This window comes from Hemicordylus capensis, chromosome 3 (assembly GCF_027244095.1).
Source record: "Hemicordylus capensis ecotype Gifberg chromosome 3, rHemCap1.1.pri, whole genome shotgun sequence".
NCBI classification, from domain to species: Eukaryota; Metazoa; Chordata; class Lepidosauria; order Squamata; family Cordylidae; genus Hemicordylus; species Hemicordylus capensis.
Window position 1 is genome coordinate 259533853 of NC_069659.1, and position 21233 is coordinate 259555085.

A 21233-nucleotide genomic window follows, 5' to 3' on the forward strand; every position below is an offset into this window, starting at 1 on the left:
AAACACAAGTTTGCAAAACTTCTTCATATTCTAGCTGCAGTATCACTCTCTTCTGTAGTCAAAAACCCACTGAGGCCAGATTAAGGGGCATGTCTATATAGGCTGGAGCAGGGGTGGACGTAAGGTACTTTCATTCTATGAGACAAAGTAAATGGGCTACATTCTGGAATACTGTTGAGATAGGGCAAAACCTGCCCATTGATCCAGACACTGGGGTCACCAGGGACAGGGAACATGTTTAACTTCCATCCAACATAACCTAATGGTGTCTAAGTGTTCCCCTTTACTTCCTGCCATATATGGGAATGGGTGCTTGTGGAGGGAAAACAAAGAACTGCATTTGAGAGCATCATTGCAGTGAAGGCAAAATCTAGAAATTGTATGGGGCAGGGATCTATATTATTTAATTGATAGATATTGGGTGTTCCTGCAATGTAAACCGCCCTGAGCCACTTTTGGAAGGGCGTTATATAAATCAAATAAAAAATATATATCTTTCCTCCCTCCACATACATGCTGCCTATCATAATGATAAGCATTTCTGTTCTTGTTAATAATGAAAAGTTGCCATCTGAAAAAATAATGTTTGTGATTCTGCATAACACATGAGCATGAAGGATCCTAATATTTGGAATGTGTTTTTGTTTCATTTAAGAGGGGTTTTTCCCCTTTAGAAGCCAAGGAATTAAAAAAAAATCAGTAAAATAAGTTTTAAAAATCAAAATTTAAGATAAAATTATTTTGAATGCTATTAATAAATAAAATTAATTACTCTTAAGGATTGCTTTTCTGTAATTACCTCTTCCTTCAGTATGGTTTCCACATGAGTAATAGTCAAAACACTCTTTCCTGTATTAATCCCTATGAGATGGTAAAGTGCTAAAATACTGATTTATGTAAGAATGCTGAAGGTCAGTTGATCTAACCCTATGAAAATCAGTTTGACTAGCCCAAACTAAATGTCCAACTAAGTAAACCTACCATGTAGGTTATAACCCGACAACAAAGACAGGAATAGCATCATAAGTATTCACATATAATGTCACTAAGTGTATTACATCAATTTTAACAAGCACCATGATCCAGAACAAATGTGGGCCATAAGAAATTGCAGTACATTCACTTAAGAGTTGTATGCCTGAAAAAGTGGGACTCCAATGGAATAAAACATTGAAGGAAATTGTATGTTAGGGATGTGCCAGAATCACGGTTTGAAGCGTGATTCAAGCACCTTTTGAAAGAGGTGCGGGGGAGCTTTGCTGCCCCATGCAGCTTCCTGTGGGGGCAGCACTCGGCCCAAGCTCCCCCCATGCGGCTCCAGCATGTGCTTGGCATCTGTTCATGCATGGGCACCATTTGTGCGGTCAGCAATACCATGCTGACCATGCAAATGGTGCCCGGGCATGCACAAACACCATGTACATTCTAGTGTTGCATAGGAGTACCTGGGCCTTAGCTGGAAGCTGTATGGGATGATGAAGAGGCTACAAATAAATTTAATTTGTAAGCAAATGGAAGTATTTCTTCAAGTTTGATTCTATAGCACTTGAAGCCCTAGTCTGCAAAAAGAGTTAGACTTTTGAACAATATTTTCCTGAATGCAAATAAACTCTTATGCCCACAATTCAGCACATGATTATGGATGTATAAGACTTACTCTGTGGTCACTGGAGATCAGGGGCGTAGCCAGGGGAGAGAGGGCCCGTGTTCACCCCTCTCCTGGCGGCACCTCAGAGTGAGGGAGTTAATGAAGAAAATAAGGAGGGTTGGAGCTGGGGGGCCCTCAGGAGCTGGGAGCCCCAGTTTCTTTGAACCCATTCATTCAATTATAGCTACACCCCTGCTGGAGATGAATCAAGCTACCTTTGCACACAGTGGTGGCTGCTGGTTCCTTGAACGGGGGGGGGGGGCACTAGGCAGGGCAGGTGATGGGTGGTGCCACAGCTAGTGAGAGGTGGAGCCAATTGTGGACAGCTGTGAAAGTAGAGTCAGGATTAGGCGAGTGCATTAGCAATAACTGGCAAAGTGTAGATTTGTAGCTGCGTGAGATCAAAATATACACACACAAACACACAAATCTCAATTACACATCTGCAGAGATGCAGATAAATATGGAAAACGTTGGTTGTTTATAGTGCTTAACAGGACTACAGTAGTGTGTAGATTTTTATCTAACGTGGCAGAATCAAAACACAGGCACATGCACCAAAACACAGGCACACACACAGGAAAATAACTGTGCAAGCCACAAGTAAAGCATGGATCAGCTACAAAAGGCTGCTTCTGTAGAGAGTAAATGCATTCTGAAGTCATCACAGCAGCTCTGTCTGCCTGATTATTTCAAAAATGAATAACAACAACAACAACAGGAAGAAGAAACAACTCTGAGCCAGAGTGGTACAGTGGTCAGAGTGCCAGACTAGACTTGGGGAATCCAAGTTCAAATACCCATTCAGCCATCAAACTCACTGGGTGCCTCTGGGACAGTCACTTATCTCTCAGCATAGCTTTCCTCTTAGGGCTGTTGGGAGGATAAATGTATCCATGTGCACCACTCTGGGCTTCTTGGAGGAAGCACAGGATATATATGTAAAAGTAAATAAATCTATATAAGCCATGGGTAAAGCAGAGACCAGCTACAAAAGTGGAGAACAACTACATTCTGAAGCTACAAGGCAAGCTCTGCCTCCCTATTTAAAAAATGCATACATAAATAATAGAAAAATGGCAGGTTTTTCAATAATATTTGCAGCAGCTATGAACCATCTCCTGTAATAGACGGCACCATGGGAAGTAAAGATGCACCCTCTCCCTACTCCATGCCTTCTGAACAGCTGGGTGCCACTCTCTGCCCGTCTTGGGTGCCCACCGCTTAGCCTGGGTGTCCATCTTAGCAAGCAACAAATGTTTTTTTAAATAGAGATCACTTCCTTAATCTTTGCCCAATGAACCATAACCCCCAGGGGACCTATTAATGTTACATATACTGGCCACAATCCAGAGAAAAACCTGGTTAGCTCTCTGCATAGCAAATGAATTTTTAAAATTATTTTCCTTCCAACAGAATCCATTCCTTCTCTACACACACCCACATGGAAAGCCACTTCTGCAATTATTTGAAAAGCAGTTTGGACTAGAAATCCAATGCATACGCCCTAAAAGAAATTTCTGGCTTCTTATACCAGTTTCTAATCTAATTAGTCCAGTCTTACAGTTTGCTGTTCCTTCCAAGGTTTTATGGCATGTCATTTGGAAATGGGCCATAATGCTTCACATAAAGATCAGATCAGAGAACAAGGGACAGAAAGCAAAGGTTGCATTCCTCCCCAAACGCACACAAACAAAGAAACCAGCAAAAGATCAGATTTACCAATAGCCAGCCAGCCAACCTGCTCTCTGACCAAAATGGTGATTGGATTATTCTGACCAGCTAAAGGAAAAAGACTTCCCCACCCTCTGGGCACTCTGATTGGCTGCCTGATGAGTTAATCAGCCTAGTCCCCCTGTAATTGGCTTATAGGGCATTCCTAGGACCACCAACTTTGCAAAACAAAAGTAAGCATGCTTAGTGGCTCCTGCCTTATTAATATTAATATTTTTAAAGATCTGGGCTTTTCATTTGTTCTTTGAGGTTGGTGCTACCATTGCCTACCTCACAACTCTTAAAGCAGCAGCAGACTGCAGGCAAGAGCAACAGGGAACAATAGAGGGACACAGTAGGCACACAAAATGAGACAACATGGCTGACTGAGAAATTTAAAGTGAACACTGCACATTTTGTCAATAGATAAGATCCACCCCTATATGCATTGGATCGTGGATACTAGCAGCTATAACAACATTAACCTGACGGGGCATTTACAGTCTGCCATACTTCCTTCACCCATGCCTGAATGGCTCACTTCTGCTGCTATGTGGCAACTCACTTTTAGTAGGTGAGTCATTCTAAAGAAAATGTCTTTACAGGTAACATGTAGCCTGGAGACTTTATGTTGCTTATGCCAGCCTATGTCTTCACCGAAGTTTACTTTTACATTATGACTTTTCCTTGTTTTGCATACTTACAGATATAGTACAGATGACATGCTACAGAGAGAAATGATGTCCAACCCCCTTCTGACCAATTACGGAATCATCATTTTAGATGACGTACATGAAAGAACTGTCCCAACAGATGTATTACTTGGACTTCTTAAAGATGTGTTGATATTAAGACCAGAGCTGAAGCTAATTATAATGGCATCTCCTCAAACATCTAGCAAACTTCAGGCAGATTATGACTGTGTCTCTCTCATAAAGGTGGAAAGCAAATACCAGACTGAAGTTGTGTATACATGTGGCATTCAGGAAGATCATTTCCTATCTGCATTAAAGCTGCTTTTTGAGATTCATAATTCCAAAGAGAGAGGTGACATTGTGGTCTTTCTAGCCTGTGAACAAGTAAGTAGTTCATTTAATCTTGTGAAGTAATATTTGCATACTTGCTCTTCTACTCTGGGGTGAGCTATTTCCATAGGCCATCAAAACCTACATCTGAAATTTGACCAACCAAGAATGTGCTATGTGAAGAAGAGCAAGTTACTTTCAAGAGGCTCCAGCAGCAACTCACTTAATATAGGGTTTCCCTCTAGCACTAATACAGTACCTTGGATCCAAAGATTTCACAGCATGAGCAGAAGAAGGTCCTTTTACTCTTCTGTGGTGGATCACCAATCCACCCATGGTTTTCAGCTCCCTCCATGCTTCCCCAAAACTGGTTCCAGAAGGTCAGGAGTTCTCCAGAGCACTTTTTGAGGTCCAGAGGAGTCTGTAAATAAGGGGGAAAGCGGCACTTCCTATGCATAAGCAGTAGTGTCTTTTGCTTATGCAGTAGGATCCTAGGATCCAAGCCATTGTTTCAGAATTTAGGAGAGGGAGAAATGAGGGTGTTTTAGCAGAGGGAGAAATGAGGGGCTACCATTTACCTCATAGTACGTTTCTAGATGAAAAGAGCTGGGGCTCATGCCTGCTTGGCATTTTCTTCTACCCTAGAAGCCCAGCTTTTTAACCTATGTTTGTGGAGAGGATTTTGATTATTCAGTGATGTAATAAATTCAGAGCACTCTCTTCTTTATTATTAGTTCTCATATTCCAGACCAGATACTGAAAAGAGGTTCCATAGCTGAGCTCATTTCTCATTCCTGTGGTAATCCAATGGCAAATTTACTGGGGTCTAAATACACTAGAAAAGAACCATAGAGAGAGCCATCTTATAACTGATTGGTCATACAATCGTTCGAATCTGGGTTTAAAGTCAGTAACCAACTTTAGCGTGATTGTGTGAACCCACATCTTGATTACCATTTTAGGTTTGTATCCCAAACTGAATCTGAGACTGGTGTGGGTTCAGACTCACACTAATGTTGGCTACCTACTTTTAAACCTAGATTCAAATGCTTATGTGAACCACGCCTAAAATTTGAAATAAGAGTATTGCATGGTGGTATCCGTCACCATGGCCCAAGAAGAAATGCTGTGACTGCAACTACTGTTGCTACCACCAGTCTTAATCTAGACAACCATGGTTTAATCTACAACCATGGTTTTCAGATTGCCTGACTTCAGGATTCTTTATAATACAGCTTGAAAAGTGCTGCCCTCAGAAACAAATATGAATAACCTGGGACAACATTTTGTTGCTGTTTGCATTGCTTTAACATGAAAAGGCACTTGAAAAAAGTGAGCACTATGTAAGTGCTCTTTAGAGATTTTTTAGATGCCTGTAGAGGGGGGAAGTACATTTTAAATCACATCTTACTTTTTTCTATATATCTTGCAAACTATAATTTTTATAGGCGGGAAGAAGAATGACATAATTTAGCAAAGACTTTGGAGCTTATTTTATTCTGTAGAATTTTAGTTTTTCTGTGCCTTTAAATTCTTAAAGTTAATTTTCAATTAATGGTTTCTTTAGCATTTTATTGATTTTTATTACCCCCAGAGAGTTTGTCTGACACTGGGAAGAATGCTATAAAATAAATTTACAATTCCCCTATATGTGCAATTATTCTAATAGCGATAAAGAAAAATTAGTCACTTCCATACACGGTTTATAGCATTTTTATACTTTAAATTCTAACTAGACTAAGAACATAATAGCATTTTCAAAGCGAACTAGATAGAGATTCTTCCAAATTAATTCTTACTATTTCTGGGCAGAGTTTGTGGAGCACACTGATAATGGAAATCTATGTTATAATTTTTCAGTATTACCGTTCAAGTAACATGTTAATGTATTGTTATGGATATTAGAGTGTCTGCCTGAGAGATTGGTGTAGCTATGATAGACTGTCAAATGACAGAAATCTGTTCATTTGCATTTTAGAAAATGAAGGGAACTATTCCTGGGCTCAAATAAATTCTTCAAGAAACATAATTACCACATGACAATGTTTCAGATTTCTATGCATAGTTCTGTTACAGTTTTCCCAATTTAATCAGCATCATGACTGTTATATTTTTGCCATTAAAGCTTAACATGGAAATAACATCCATTAAAAGAACAGAATAGATTCAAAATTGGTACATTGTGCCTGTTCTAATGCTCATGAAAAATGTCTTCTTCACTGTTTATAGGAAATTAGAAAAGCCTACCAGATTATTCAACAAGAGGGACCTAATTTAAATCCTGATCTTGGTGAATTGGTCCCTATTCCTCTCTATCCCAGTGGAAGAGAGAAAATCCTCATGCCAAATAAAGAAAAGCCTTGCCAAAGTTACAGAAGGAAGGTGCTGCTAACCACAAGCTTTGGGGAATCTTTGGTTTGGATTAAAACTGTGGCCTTTCTTATAGATACAGGGATAGAGAGAAGAAAGGTAAGTAAAATAACAAGAGTTAACTAGTTGTCAATGAGACAAAACATGTCTAGAATTTGAGGTTTCATGTGCTCTTCTATATTTTGTACATAGATAATGGTGGCGGTCTTGCGGAGTATATTTTATAGTCATAATTTTCTTACTTGTTTTCCCAAATTAGAAAAGCATTGAATAGTGTGTGATCTTAATGCAGATGCTAAACTATATTTTCCTAAATTTTAAGTTTGCCAACCTTACCTGATTTAATTTCAATTACAAACCCCAGTCTAGGGTGCTTCCACACTGGAGCCCATTGCTTTTCCATCATTACTAGAATTAAAATGGAAGTTCTCCACAGCATTTAACATAGCACTATATTAATTAGCAATGCCTTTCTGCATGGCCAAGATCCTTCTATACACTATACATGATCCTTCTATACACTTCTGTACACTCTTATAAGTAAGTCCATTCAGCAAAGGTTCCTGGAAACATCAGATATATTTTGCTTGCAGGTTCAGTCTGTTTTATTTCTTTCTATTGATGCTGGCTGGGGGATTAGTGTCATGAATAATTTACCCCTTAAGTAGCTTCTCTTTGAATTGTCCCATGTCAGTTTCTGTTTGGGAGGGGTCTTAAACTACTGATTTCCTCTGGGGGGGTTTCTTCACCCTTTTTCTTCACCTCCTTGCCTCCTGTGTGGGAAGACAGGCAGGAGCCTGCTTAGGGAAATATGAAGCTGCCTTATACTGAGTCAGACCATTGGTCTATCTAGCTCAGTATTGTCTTCACAGACTGGCAGCAGCTTCTCCAAGGTTGCAGGCAGGAGTCTCTCTCAGCCCTATCTTGGAGATGCCAGGGATGGAAATATTTATTTGTTTGTTTGTTTGTTTGTTTGTTTATATTTCTATACTGCCCTTCCAAAAATGGCTCAGGGCACTTTACACAGAGAAATAATAAATAAATAAATGGATCCTTCTGCATACAAGCATGCAGATGCTCTTCCCAGAGGGGCCCCATTCCTGAGGGGAATATCTTACAGTGCTCATAAATGTCTCCCATTCAATGCAAACCAGGACAGACCCTGCTTAGCAAAGGGGACAATTCATGCTTGCTACCACAAGACCAGCTCTCCTCCTTCCCCGCCAGCCCTTTGTGTGTATGACCTTAATGGAAAATTGTGATTTGAAAATGATGTAATGGATCATAGGAACATAAGAACATAGGATGCTGCCTTATACTGATTCAGACTATTGGTCTATCTAGCTCAGTATTGTATACATAGACTAGTAGCCCCATCCCCTTAGGGGAATATCTTATGGTGTTCACATGTGGTCTCCCATTCATATGCAAACCAGGGTGTACCCTGCTTAGCAAAGGTGACAATTCATGCTTGTGTTACCACAAGACCAGCTCTCCTCCCATGCTCTGTAGAAAGTCACTGACAAAGCATGGAAATTCTAGAGAAAAGGGTTAGTGTGGAAGCAGGCCTAGGCTACTTACTTATATGCTTTGTGTAAGAGACAAACAAGTGAAGTATGTACAGGGATGTTGAAATAGCCATTCAGCCAGTTCAGAATTCCATACATGCGGTGGTATGATATGTTTGAAATAATCACGTTGATTATTTGTTGATTTAAATCATCCGGTGAAAAACATGGTCATGGGAACCCACCTTGATCAGAGGCAATGTTTACAATGCTATTACAACTACTGTCTCAGTAACTCCATGTTACTTCAGGTAGCATTAAGATTTCAGATCATGTGCCCTGAAACTGTTTTTCAGCAGTTTGAAAATGGTTTCCCTGCAAAGATCTTGTTTGTGTCAGTACAGGGAGCCAATCTGTTTGCATCAAGGAATGATGCGCTATATATCTATATCTATATCTATATATCTATATCTATATCACTATGCTTTTTGTTACCACAATTCAGCCTCATTTAAGATTTTTTTACTTCATGAGCTGAGCTTCAGTGAGGGGGCGCATTTTAAGATCTTGTCTCTGGGTCCACTCCAACCTTGCTACGCCCCTCGTGGGAATGATCCATTTCACTCCAGGCACAGTGCCTGCATGTAGCTCATTCCCATAGTTAAATAGTGCTTCCTTGCCACACGCCCACACTAATGTGAATGCATAGGCACCTCTGCAGTACTAGCTAACTGGACAGATGAGCATTTTTTAAAGTGCTGATTCTCATTTTCAGCAGAGAGACAGTAGCAGCTGTCCCTATTCAGCCCAGCATAGTGTTCTTTCCAGTGGCAGTTGCTGGTGTTTATTTTTTATTGTATTGTGGAACCATCTTCTCTAAACTGCTTTGTGAACTTTTTTGTTTAAGAGTGGTATATAAGTATTCCATGATGATGATGATGATGATGATAGTAATGGGCATTAGAACAAATGGGAAGTCTTCCTTTTCCTCATCCAGTTCCCTCCCTCCACTCAATGAAAGTTACTCATACTCCAGAACACAAGTAACATGTATGGAGGTGAGAGGGAGGGGTATATGGGACCAACTCTCATTCATCCCAACAGCCCATAGAACTGCCTGCAAATGTGGATCTATCTACTTGTGTTTCTGGCAATTTATCAAAGCACGTTTGGTTTTCCATTTCAAGACAAGTGGAATAATAACAATATTGTGGAAAGGAAATTAATTTGCAGTCACACATCTTATAAAATATGGGGGTGGGGAAACCTTCCACGCAAAAGCCCACTGCAGATCCATATGCTGTTTGCTCAGGGTTTTTTTAAAAAACCACCATCCACAAGTTCACGTCCAGTGGGGTTGTTCAGGGTTGTGAGAGGGCTAGTATGTGCCCCTCCTCCTTTGAATCAGAATCTGGAAACATCAATTACCCACTGTGATGTGTTTAAAGAATTCGTTGTGGGGGGAAATCTCTCTTATTCGGGCCAACTTAGACTCCATCTCCACAATTACTTCAGTGTCTGATGTGGAGGTGTCCAGCAACTCCTCGTGTTATTAGGTTGGATCAGTTCCAGTTTGTGACTCCTGAGGATATGGACAAGCTGGTTGGAACGGTGTGGCCTACCATCTGTTCTCTTGACCCTTGCCTGACAGGCTCAGATTAAATGTCAGGGGGGTTGTTGTAGAAGGCCTGGTAGATGGAGGTACTAATTGTCCGGGGTCGGAACTCAAGAGATGATTTTGAGCTGCCTGTTCTGGATGTGGTCACACTTCCCCAGAAGGAACAGGTACGCAGTCTAGGGGTGCTTCTGGATCCGAGCCTCTCCCTGGTCTCCCAGGTTGAGGCGGTGGCCAGAAGTGCCTTCTATCAGCTTCGGCTGATACGCCAGCTGCGTCCGTTTCTTGAGATGAATGACCTCAAAACAGTGGTACATCTGCTGGTAACCTCCAGACTGGATTACTGCAATGGGCTCTATGTGGAGCTGCCTTTGTATGTAGTCCGGAAACGACAGTTGGTCCAGAATGCGGCAGCCAGGTTAGTCTCTGGGTCATCTCGGAGAGACCATATAACTTTTGTATTGAAGGAGCTACACTGGCTGCCGATATGTTTCCGGGCCAAATACAAAGTGTTGATTATAACCTATAAAGCTCTAAACAGCTTGGGCCCTGGGTATTTAAGAGAACGTCTTCTTCGTCATGAACCCAACCGCCCACTGAGATCATCTGGAGAGGTCCGTCTGTATTTGCCAGCAGCTCGTCTGGTGGCTGCTTAGGGACGGGCCTTCTCCGCTGCTGCCCGGAGGCTTTGGAATGCGCTCCCTAGTGAAATAAGAGCCTGCCCATCTCTAACAGCTTTTTAAAGTCTTTAAAGATGCATCTGTTTTAATGCTTTTTAAAAAATATTGTTTTAATAATTTTAATTTTTTGTAATGTTTTAAACTTTTTGTTTTTGTTTTAACTAATGTTTTACTTTCTGATTTTATTCTGTTGTAAACCACCCAGAGATGTAAGTTTGGGGTGATATAAAAATATAATAAATAAATAAATAAATAAAATATGTTCCTTTTCATTTTGCTAGGTATACAATCCTCGAATCAGAGCAGACATGGCTGTGATACAGCCCATTAGCAAAAGCCAAGCTGAGATGCGTAAGCAAATTCTGGGCATATCTTCATCAGGTAAAAAATACCCAAACTTTGTCAGCATTAAGTAACCATGACTATCACAAGATACTATGTAAAGCAAAACTATTGTTGAATTCTCTGGCAGGCAAGTGTTTTTGTCTCTACCCTGAAGAATTCTCACACAAGGAAATGAAGCCCTTTCCACCAGTCAGAATTCAGGAATCCAGCCTGACCAGCTTGGTTCTTTTTCTAAAAAGGATGGATATAGCAGGCCTAGGCCACTGTGACTTCATTGATAGGCCAGGTAATATTAAATGTTATATACATTCTGGAGTGGTTGCAAACACTTCTTCCTTAGATGAATTTTACTTTTCTCTTGCTTTTTTTGCTACTTTGCTACTACTTATAATTGTGTGGAACAATAATTTAAATATGAGTTGGGGCTACCTTGGGAGAGATGAGCAGCTGCAGGCATCTCTCTGAACCTGCAGGTTTCTCTTTGCATCCTGCCTCTGAACTTAGAGCTACCATATAACCATCATGACTAATAGCCATTAATATATGCGTCTTCCCCTTTTGTGTTATCCCCTTTTAAAGCCATCTAAGCTCGTGTCCATCACATTTGTGGCAGTGCGTTCCATAAACCAATGATACGCTGTGTGGAGAAGTATTTCCTTTTGAATGTCGTGAATCTCCTGCCAGTCAGTTTCACTGGATGAACCTGGGTTCTAGTATTATGAAAGATTTCATTCTATCCAACTTCATAGAACTTTGCATAGCTTATAAACCTCTGTCATGTTTGCCATATGTCATCTTTCTTCTAAACTAAAAAGCCCCATATTTCGTACCCTTTCCTCACAGGGAAGGTGCTCTAACCCTTCGATCATTTTGGTTGCCTCTTTCTCACCTTTCCCAGTTATACATTGTTTCTGAGATGTGTTGACAGTGGAGCAGGAATGGGGATATGCAGAACGTCATGATGTGAGAACACAAGTCACTTGTAAGAAATGTTACACAGTGGGCCTAGACAGGTGTCTGCTCTTTTTGGCAGCAACTGCATGTTTACCGTAATATCTAGTTTCAACATATGACTCAAACCATTGGCACATCTAGTCCAGTACTTCTTCTTCTCTCTGACCAGCACTGGTTCTGCAAGGTCTCTCAGTCAGAGATCTTTAACAGCCTTGCTACATGAGATCCTTTTATCTGAAAATGCCAGGGGTTGAGCACTTGAGATTGCCAGGCTGTTCTGCAGCAGTGGCCATACATGTAAGCAATGTCAGGAGGATTATGATGTTAAGCTGGTCTTATTTGTTGTTATAGCCTCAGGCTGTCCATTTTATCCTTTAGCAGGTGCTCTCTGTTAGTGTTTAACAATTGCTAAAGAAAATGTGTAATTGAAGCCAATTATTTATTTAATGGCAATGCTACATAAAAACACTTATGGGATCTGCACATCCACAAATGACTGTGGCTGGCTTTTACCAAGATGGAGTATTCCAATTACCCTTTTCATTCTGTAACAAGCACTTCTTTTGTATTTCAGTGTCCCAGATTTGTTGCATTTATCTCTCTTGTTTTAACCTATTATTATTATTATTATTATTATTATTATTATTATTATTATTAAAAGTGCCTTTTAAAAGCCAGGAAAAGTCAGGGAAGGTAGCATTTTCCTGCACAAAGAAGGGTTGCTTTCAAAAGATGGTGAGGAGCACGACTTAATTCTTCCCCTGGATAGGACTGGCTTCCAACATTGTCATTCAAATCATCTCTTCTGGCATGGCTTGCAGGAAGCACTATGTCTGCTTTCACTTCTAACTAGGGTAATTTAAAGATGGATTTTGTGTGTTTAGTTTCAAATGGAAGCAAATCAGCTGAAGAGTAAAGCAAGGTCAAACTGGATATTATTAACTTTATTGATTTTATTATCACTTGTCCTCACAACCAGTGATTTTTGTTAGAAAATGCAGGACCTTTAACTAATCCAGATATTGCAAGGAGTCTCTCTTGACTGCCCAGGTCCAATTACAGAGCATCTCCCGCCAACCACCTCTCCCTGGCCAGATGTCCTTTTCTAAAGAGTGAACTTATTTTCTATACTTATTTCATTGCTTGAGCGGACTCAGCTGAACAACAAACGGACCAAATCCAGTCTCAAGAATCTCTATTATCTTCCCAATAAAGACAACTTGTTCTATCACTAGGATGGTGAAATCACTTTTAGATACATTTTTTTAAAAAGAGTTGGAATTCAGGGCAAAAGTGGCAGCAATGAAATATCTCCAGTTTTCTCCATTAAGCATTAACATGCCTTGATAGTGTGCTCTTTGCTCATGGACTCCAGCTATTGTGTGTGGTTTTGCAGGTCAAATAACTCAGGCACAGACAGAGGGAAAGCTTGAAGAGCACCTTCTCACTTGCATTTGTTTAAGGAGAGGAAAGACACTTTTGTGGGGAGACATGGGTTATTAGGCATGGTTGGGGAAGAAAGGGGAGATATGGTTTATTAGGTTTGGCAGGGGGAGGTCAGTAAAATGAGAGGGGAACTCCTCAGATAGTTGGGGGGATCTACACCCTTCCATTAACCACAATGGGACTAATTCTGGGTAGCTAGGCATAAGACTGTAGCTCTGCTTAATGTCTTGGAGTTGCAGCTCAGTGATATGGGGGCAAATGTTTTCAGTGTAAGTAGTGAAGAAAAGTATAAGAAATTGCCTCTCCTTCAGAAGGAAGTATTGTTCTGAACTGCAGCTGATCAAGGGCCTTAATTTTTTCAGAGAGAATTGGTTCAGCTTCTTCTCTGGCCAAATTCCTCTGCAATGCCATTTTAGAAATCTATTACAGCTACCAGTATGCCTTCCAAGTGTACTTCATCTTAACTTTGTTAAAAATTGACTCACTCTCAGCATGATGAATGTATTACTACCTTAAATAGCCTTCAGTAGTGGTACTGCATTACCTCCCTTTTGATTTCTGAACTAGGGCCGCTTCATACATTACTTCTTGTACTTCGAGACCTATTCCCATGTAAAAACAAAATAGCATAATTTATAATGGTATACACATTTCCAAATAGCAAATTTCACTTTTTACATATAATGTGCACCTGGCAACAGATTTCTTTGTACAAAAAATGATATAGGTCCTTTTCCATTAAAAAAAAAAGTCGAGGAAGCCTTTGTATGTGGTGGAGGACTCCATGTTCTCATTAGAGCCCTATTGTAAGAGATTGGAATGAAAATGCTTATCTCAAACCATAGTTTGTTTTGTCAGGCCTGGTGAGTCTTGACCATGCCTGGTGAGTGAATACATATAATATGGCCCCATTTCAGCTTACATAAGCCAATTTGGGCTGCAGCTTTTGGTTTATTTAGTCCATGTTTAAAGTAAAAGGAAGAAATTAGCTGAGAAGTTGAAGTGTTAGGTTTGCATATGCAAAAACTCGATTATGATCTTGGGCAAGTCAGCCTTACCGCCTAAAGTGTACTTTTGAGTTCACTGGAGGTAGAATGCTATACCTGAGGCCAGGGCCAGATTAAGGGCAACTGATGCCCTAAGCACAGTCCAACAATGGTACCCCGCCCTCAGCCCCCTCCATTGCTTAACTGACAAGACATTAAGACTCAAGCAAATTATTTACTTATAAATAAGTAAAATCTTCTAGATCTTTTAAGGTAAAACACAACAATTTCTTATAAACAGCCACCACAGAAGGAATGATTGAAAAAAAAATTTCAACTTCAAGGTCAGACATCATAACATATGATAATCTTTTATGTGAAGTTTTAGCAATATTTTGTACTGCTCTTTACAGTAATCTTTCACAAATAACGACTTTTTACTTCAGATGCATAGTTCAGTAGTTCTCAAAACGTTAGTTGCTCACCAAGCCAAAGAAAAGGTTTTTGAACAATGCAGAGTAAAGTAGAAGATGGCAGATAAAAACAATTACAAAAAATTGACTAAAGTTGAGTGTAGCAATGAAATGCAAGGTGACAAAGAGAGGCGAAAAGAGAGTTTGAGGAACATTTAGCTAAAAGTATCAAGGGGAATAACAAAAACTTCTTTAAATACATCAGAAGCAGGAAACCTGCCAGGGAGGCGGTTGGACCCTTAGACAATGAGGGAGTGAAAGGGATCATTAAGGAGGATATGGAGGTTGCAGAGAAACCCCTGCTAACTGGGCAAAGAGGCACCTTTTACCATGGTGATTCTCTTTATTTAGCAGGGGGAGAGTAACTGGCCCTATCTACCCCCAGCACAGTACTTCCAGTGACAGTTGCTGGTGTCTATCTTATGTTTCTTTTTAGAATGTGAGCCCTTTGGGGACAGGGAGCCATCTTATTTGTTTGTTATTTGTCTATGTAAACCACCCTGAGCCATTTTGGAAGGGCAGTATAGAAATCGAATTATTATTAATAATAATAATAATAATAATAATAATAAATGAGTTATTTGTGTCTGTCTTCACGGCAGAGGATACTGATCAGGGGCGTAACTACCATTAGGCAAAGGGAGACAGTCATCTTGGGGCCCCACTGCCTCGAGGGCCCCCTCAGAGGCATGTTGCATGACTCCCCACCTGCCCGTGTTGCACCCCCTATGAATTATGTTGAGTCTCTTGGAGATTGGCAGTAGCAAAGAGTAAAAAAACTAGATTCAATGTGAACTAGATATTCACCATATTCATAATGGGGATGTGAGTGTGAGCGCACTATATATTGTGAAGTGTGTTGTGTATATCAGCGAAGGGCCCGTTTTAAAATCTTGTCTCTGGGCCCACTCCAACCTTGCTACGCCCCTGATACTGAGCATATACTTGTTCCTGAAACAGGCTTTTCGAGGATGAAGTGACATCTCTTGTCACTTTAGATAGAAGTGACAGGAGATGATGTAAACTGTCTGGAAAAACTGAAAACTAACAAATCGCAATGGCCGAATGGGCCGAATGGCATCCATCCAAGAGTCCTCAAAGAACTCAAATGTGAAATTGCCGACTTCCTTGCCAAAATATATAACTTATCTCTTCAATCAGACTCTGTACCAGAGTACTGGAAAGTAGAAAATGTAACTTGCCCATACAAGGTGAACCAGTTGACATAGTATACCTGGACTTCCAAAAGGTTTTCGACAAAGTTCCTCATCAAAGACTCCTGAGGAAACTTAGCAGCCATGGGATAAGGGGACAAGTACATGTGTGGATTGCTAACTGGTTGAAGGACAGGAAACAGAGGGTAGGTATAAATGGAGAGTTTTCACAATGGAGGGAGGTAAGAAGTGGGGTCCCCCAGGGATCTGTACTAGGACCGGTGCTTTTTAATTTATTCATAAATGATCTAGAAGTTGGGGTAAGCAGCAAGGTGGCCAAATTTGCAGGTGATACCAAACTCTTCCGTGTAGTGAAATCCAAAACTGATTGTGAGGAGCTCCAAAAGGATCTCTCCAAACTGGGGGAGTGGGTGACAAAATGTGGCAAATGTGGTTCAGTGTTGGCAAGTGTAAAGTGATGCACATTGGGACAAAAAACCCCAACTTCTAAGTATATGCTGATGGGATCTGAGCTGTCAGTGACTGACCAGGAGATAAATCTTGGGGTCGTGGTGGACAGCTCATTGAAAGTGTTGACTCAATGTGCGGCAGTTGTGAAAAAGGCTAATTCCATGCTAGGAATCATTAGGAATGGAACTGAAAATAAAAGTGCTAATATTATAATGCCCTTATACAAAATGATGGTGCGGCTACACCTGGAGTACTGCATACAATTCTGGTCACTGCACCTAAAAAAGGACATTGTAGAACTGAAAAAGGTGCAGAAGCAGGCAACCAAGATGATCAGGGGCCTAAAGCACCTTTCTTATGAGGCAAGGCTACAACACCTGGAGCTATTTAGTTTAGAAAAAATACGACTGCGGGGAGACATGATAGAGATCTATAAAATCATGCATGATGTGGAGAAAGTGGAGAGAGAGAAATTCTTCTCCCTCTCACATAACACTAGAACCAGGGGTCATCACATGAAATTGATTGCCAGGGAATCTAGGACCAACAAACGGAAGTACTTTTTCACACAAAGCATAATCCACTTGTGGAATTCTCTGCCACAAGATGTGGTGACAGCCAGCTAACTGGATGGCTTTAAGAGGGGTTTGGATAACTTCATGGAGGAGAGGTCTATCAATGGCTACTAGTTTAAGGGCTATAGGCCACCTCCAGCCTCAATGGGAGGATGCCTCTGACTTGCAAGGGAGTAACAGCAGGAGAGAGGGCATGTCCTCAACTCCTGCCTGTAGGCTTCCAGCAGCATCTGGTAGGCCACTGTGTGAAACAGGATGCTGGACTAGATGGGCCTTGGGCCTGATCCAGCAGGGCCGTTCTTATGTTCAGTGAAAGAGAAGGGCATGATAGCTAGTGGGGAAACTCTGTGGTGCCCCCCTTCACTTGATGCCCTAAGCATATGCTTATTTTGCTTAATGGTTAATCCAGGGCTGCCCGAGGCAGATTTAGCCATGGGCCTTGGGGATTAGGTCTGTGGTCTCCTGTTGCCACCACTGCTCCACGCTGGACACTCCAGTTAAACTTTTTAATAAAACTTTTAAGCATCCACCCCTGTGTGGCTGGGATGGGGGGCCAGGGGGGCCACTTGAGGGGAGACCAAGGTGGGGTTGGTGGTGGCAAGAGCTCCTTCTCTGAGCCCACCTGCCTCCCAAATGACAGATAGGGCGATTTTCGGGCCATTTAGGGGTTCTCTTGAAAATGGCCCGATCTGTTATTTTAGTGGCAGGTGGGCTCAGGGAAGAAGCTCTTGAAGCCACTGCCTCCCCCCACCTTGGTCTCCCCTTGAATGGGCGCCCCCATTGTACACAGACAGTTAAAAGGTACCATTAAAAAACCCAGATTTAACTCCCCGCCCGCCCTGAAGCAGCGGGGGGGGGGGCTCTGCAACCCTTCAGGTCTGGTCTTCAAAATTACCTAGGTGCGCTCATGCTATACAAATTAAAAGGAATGCAAAAGGAATACCACCTCACAGCACAGTAATTCAAAGTAGTACTAGTACTGAAGGCTCAAGCTACAGATGTTCCCTATACATGGAGTAGAAGAGAAAAGCAGTATCCTTCATAGGGCTGCACTACTCAAATGCCCCAGTGGGCTGGAACCAACCATGACTTGGTGTGCAGGGGATGTGATCAATTTTCAGCACATTATTTATTACAGTAAAATTATTAAAAATATTAATTAAAGTGAGGGGGCAGAGAGATGGAATCAGGGGGAAAGATCAGGGGAGGGATGATATCAGTGAGTTCCAACTCAGGGGTGAGCAGCATCTGATCTCAAGCAGCCAACTGCATTGAGCCATTGCTGCTCATCAGTAGGACGGGCCAAAAGCTCTTCATGGCTCCTGCTGTTGCTACAGGATATTCCTACCTGCAGGCCAGCAAAAAAAAAAAAAAAATCCTCTGTGGGATGTATTTGGCCCCCAGGCCTTATGTTGTGCAGGCCTGATTGTGTGGCACGGGCCTCAGTTTTGGAAAGCTACTTTCATGTCAACCATTCATTTATTTATTTATTTATTTATTTATTATTTAACATATTTTATACCACCCAAAACTTACATCTCTGGGCAGTTTACAACAAAATAAAAGCAACATTAAAAAAATAGTTAAAAACAAAAATAAGAATTTTTTAAAATGACAATTTAAAATTTTCAAAACAATATTCTAAAACAACATTAAAAACAATCAAAACAGTATCAGTTAAAAGCCTGGGTGAACAGGTGTGTCTTTAAAGACTTAAAAAAATTGTCAGAGATGGGGAGGCTCTTATTTCACTAAGGAGCGCATTCCAAAGCTTTGGGGCAGCAACAGAGAAGGCCTGTCCCTGAGTAGCCACCAGATGAGCTGGTAACAAATGCAGACGGACCTCTCCTGCAGAATAGCCAAAAGAAGACATTAGCTAAACCAAAACAATAATATAGCTCACTGTTTGCTGGTTGATGACCCATCCCTTCGTTTAATGTGGAGAAGTCAAAGTGTGTACCAAACTACAAGGCCAGCGGGTTGGCACAGTAAAAGCACATCAGTTTCTGTGGACTCTGCTTAAGGCTCTCATTGGTTTGCACTTGCCCTGTAAACTAGGTTTGATTTGGCTGACGATCCTGGTTTGCAGGGCAAGCATAAACCATCATTTCTCAGTTCAGATGTAAAGGCAAAGTATAATTCACCAAACATCAGGACATAACTAGTTATTCTGAGCACACAACTAGAGAGCGAGTATGTGAGCCCAAGACTCCTTCCTGGCTCATTCTTGTAGCAGCAAATCATGGCTTGGTGTTTTGCTCTGAACTGAGCCAGTGATTTACTTAAAGTCATCCTTAGAGAAGTGGAATTTTTAACATGTCTCTAAAAGGCATCATCTCCTACTGCATGGGAGGAGGCAATGGCAACCCCCTCCTGTATTCTACCAAAGTAAACCACAGGGCTCTGTGGGCGCCAGGAGTCGAAATTGACCTGACGGCACACCTTGCTTTTACTTTAGTCCAAAGACATGTGTTGTTGGACAAATTCTTCTCCTTTCTCCATATTTAAAAGTCTGCTAACTTTGCCCCTGCTAACTGGGAAAAGAGGCACTTTTTAAAGGGGTGACTCTGTTATATTTAGCAAGGGGGGAGCAACTGTCCCAGCTGAGTGGGGTGTGGGGGCAACTGTCCCTATAAGTATATTTGCAGTGGCTGTTGCTGGTGTCTTCCTTGTGTTTCTTTCTAGCTTTCAGCCTTTTTAGGACAGGAACAAATGGTGGGGCACGGGGGGGGGTGATACAGTTTTGAAATATTCTTTGACTTTCTTTTTTGCTGTACTGTGGCTGTGAAAGCACTTGATTCACAAAGCCCTGAATGAAGTTTGCCTCTTGGCTCCAGTAGTGCTGACCTTGGCAGACCAGCCATAATAAAAATGACACTGCATGTTCTTAAAAACCTTCTTTATAAAGCATTACATGTCCCTGTGTCTTTAAAGAAAAGCCTTTCAGACTTAAACATGGAAGTTGTTTTTGTTTCCTTTATTTATGACAAGCTTTATTTAAATCTGAACAATACCATAAAGAATTCTCATATGAACCTTTGCCATTTTTACAATGACTTTTTTATTGGCTGCATTTGTGTCTTCAAATGCAGACTAATATCTGAAAATCCTATTCAAGGTTTTCTTTTATTTTATTACTGTTCCTTCACCTGTATAATCTGCATTTATTAACTTGTCCTTTCTAATATAATAAAAAAACCAAGTACTTTTTTATTATTATAATACTGAGGCAAAAGCCTAGAGTCATTCCTGTTTCCCAGTCTCAGAGCAACCAACTCAGAGAGATAAAAATGCAAAGCAGTAAGACTCCCTAGGGACTAGAATTGGCTGCAGAGCCAGATGCTTCTAAGGACAATAGCCATATATTCAGCTCACAATACAAACTGCTTTATTGATTTATAGAAATTAGCTTGCCATGATTCGCTGGTAATTACTTTGAAGACTCAGTAGCCATTCATGCTCTCCACCTTCTAAATCTTGCATCTCTATTTTATGTCACCAACTCTTGGTTTCTCCCATTCATCAGCTGTTACTTTTCATTTCATGGCTCAGTGATAAAACTCTCAAACTTTTTTTTTCTTCAAGTGTCCAACCTGTTTTCTTCTTTGATGCTTTGACTTTCTCAAGGACTCATCTTTTATCACATTAAACCTTGCAGGCTAGCTAATAAATGTTCTCTCTTCTTCATGCTGTGTAGGCAGGGACTGGAATTCTAATAATATAACGTAGATCTCTAGATAAGCACATGAAATCTTTGCTGCATATTGTAAGCTAATTTGTCAGAAACCCCCCGTTTGGTAACAGTTCCTCTACTACTACTACTACCACCACTACTACCACCACCAATATGAATATACCACTCTTCAACAAAAGTGCTCAAAGTGGATTATACAGAATAAATAAGTAGTAAATAAAGAATAAAGAAATGAATACATTTATTTACTAAAAAATAGTAAATAAATATGATGGTTGCCTGCCCTCAAAGGGCTCACAATCTAAATGGAAACATAATAGACACCAGCAACAGCTCCTGAAGAAATGCTGTGTTGGGGTTGGATAGCGATAGTTGCTCTCCCCTGCTAAATATAAGAGAATCACTATTTTAAAAAGGTGCCTCTCTGCTCAGTTGGCAGTTCTCAAATCCAACATGCAGCCCAGTCCTACATGTGTGCACTCAAAAGTTAGTTGATGTGAATTACTTCCAAGTAAAGGTTTACAGGATTGCAGCCTTACAGGGAAATCCTGTGGTCCAGTAAAGATGGCTGTCTCT

At 40.9% G+C, this 21233-nt stretch overlaps 1 protein-coding gene across 12 annotated transcripts in view; it reads left to right on the forward strand.

The window, feature by feature from the left end:
• The window catches only part of DHX32 (DEAH-box helicase 32 (putative)), an 80332-nt gene that overhangs the window by 30048 nt on the left and 29051 nt on the right, over positions 1–21233 (forward strand). For 10 of the 12 annotated variants that reach the window (XR_008320334.1, XM_053312856.1, XM_053312860.1 and 7 more), the window contains 4 exons: positions 4068–4440; positions 6616–6855; positions 10841–10940; positions 11032–11190. Coding sequence is in view for 11 of the 12 variants with exons in the window: in XM_053312856.1 (XP_053168831.1) it covers positions 4068–4440; positions 6616–6855; positions 10841–10940; positions 11032–11190 (872 nt within the window). In the remaining variant the exon portion in view is untranslated. Of the gene's footprint in view, positions 1–3814; positions 3936–4067; positions 4441–6615; positions 6856–10840; positions 10941–11031; positions 11191–21233 lie in introns of those variants that run through there. The other 2 variants (XM_053312858.1, XM_053312850.1) reach the window with 2 other exon arrangements.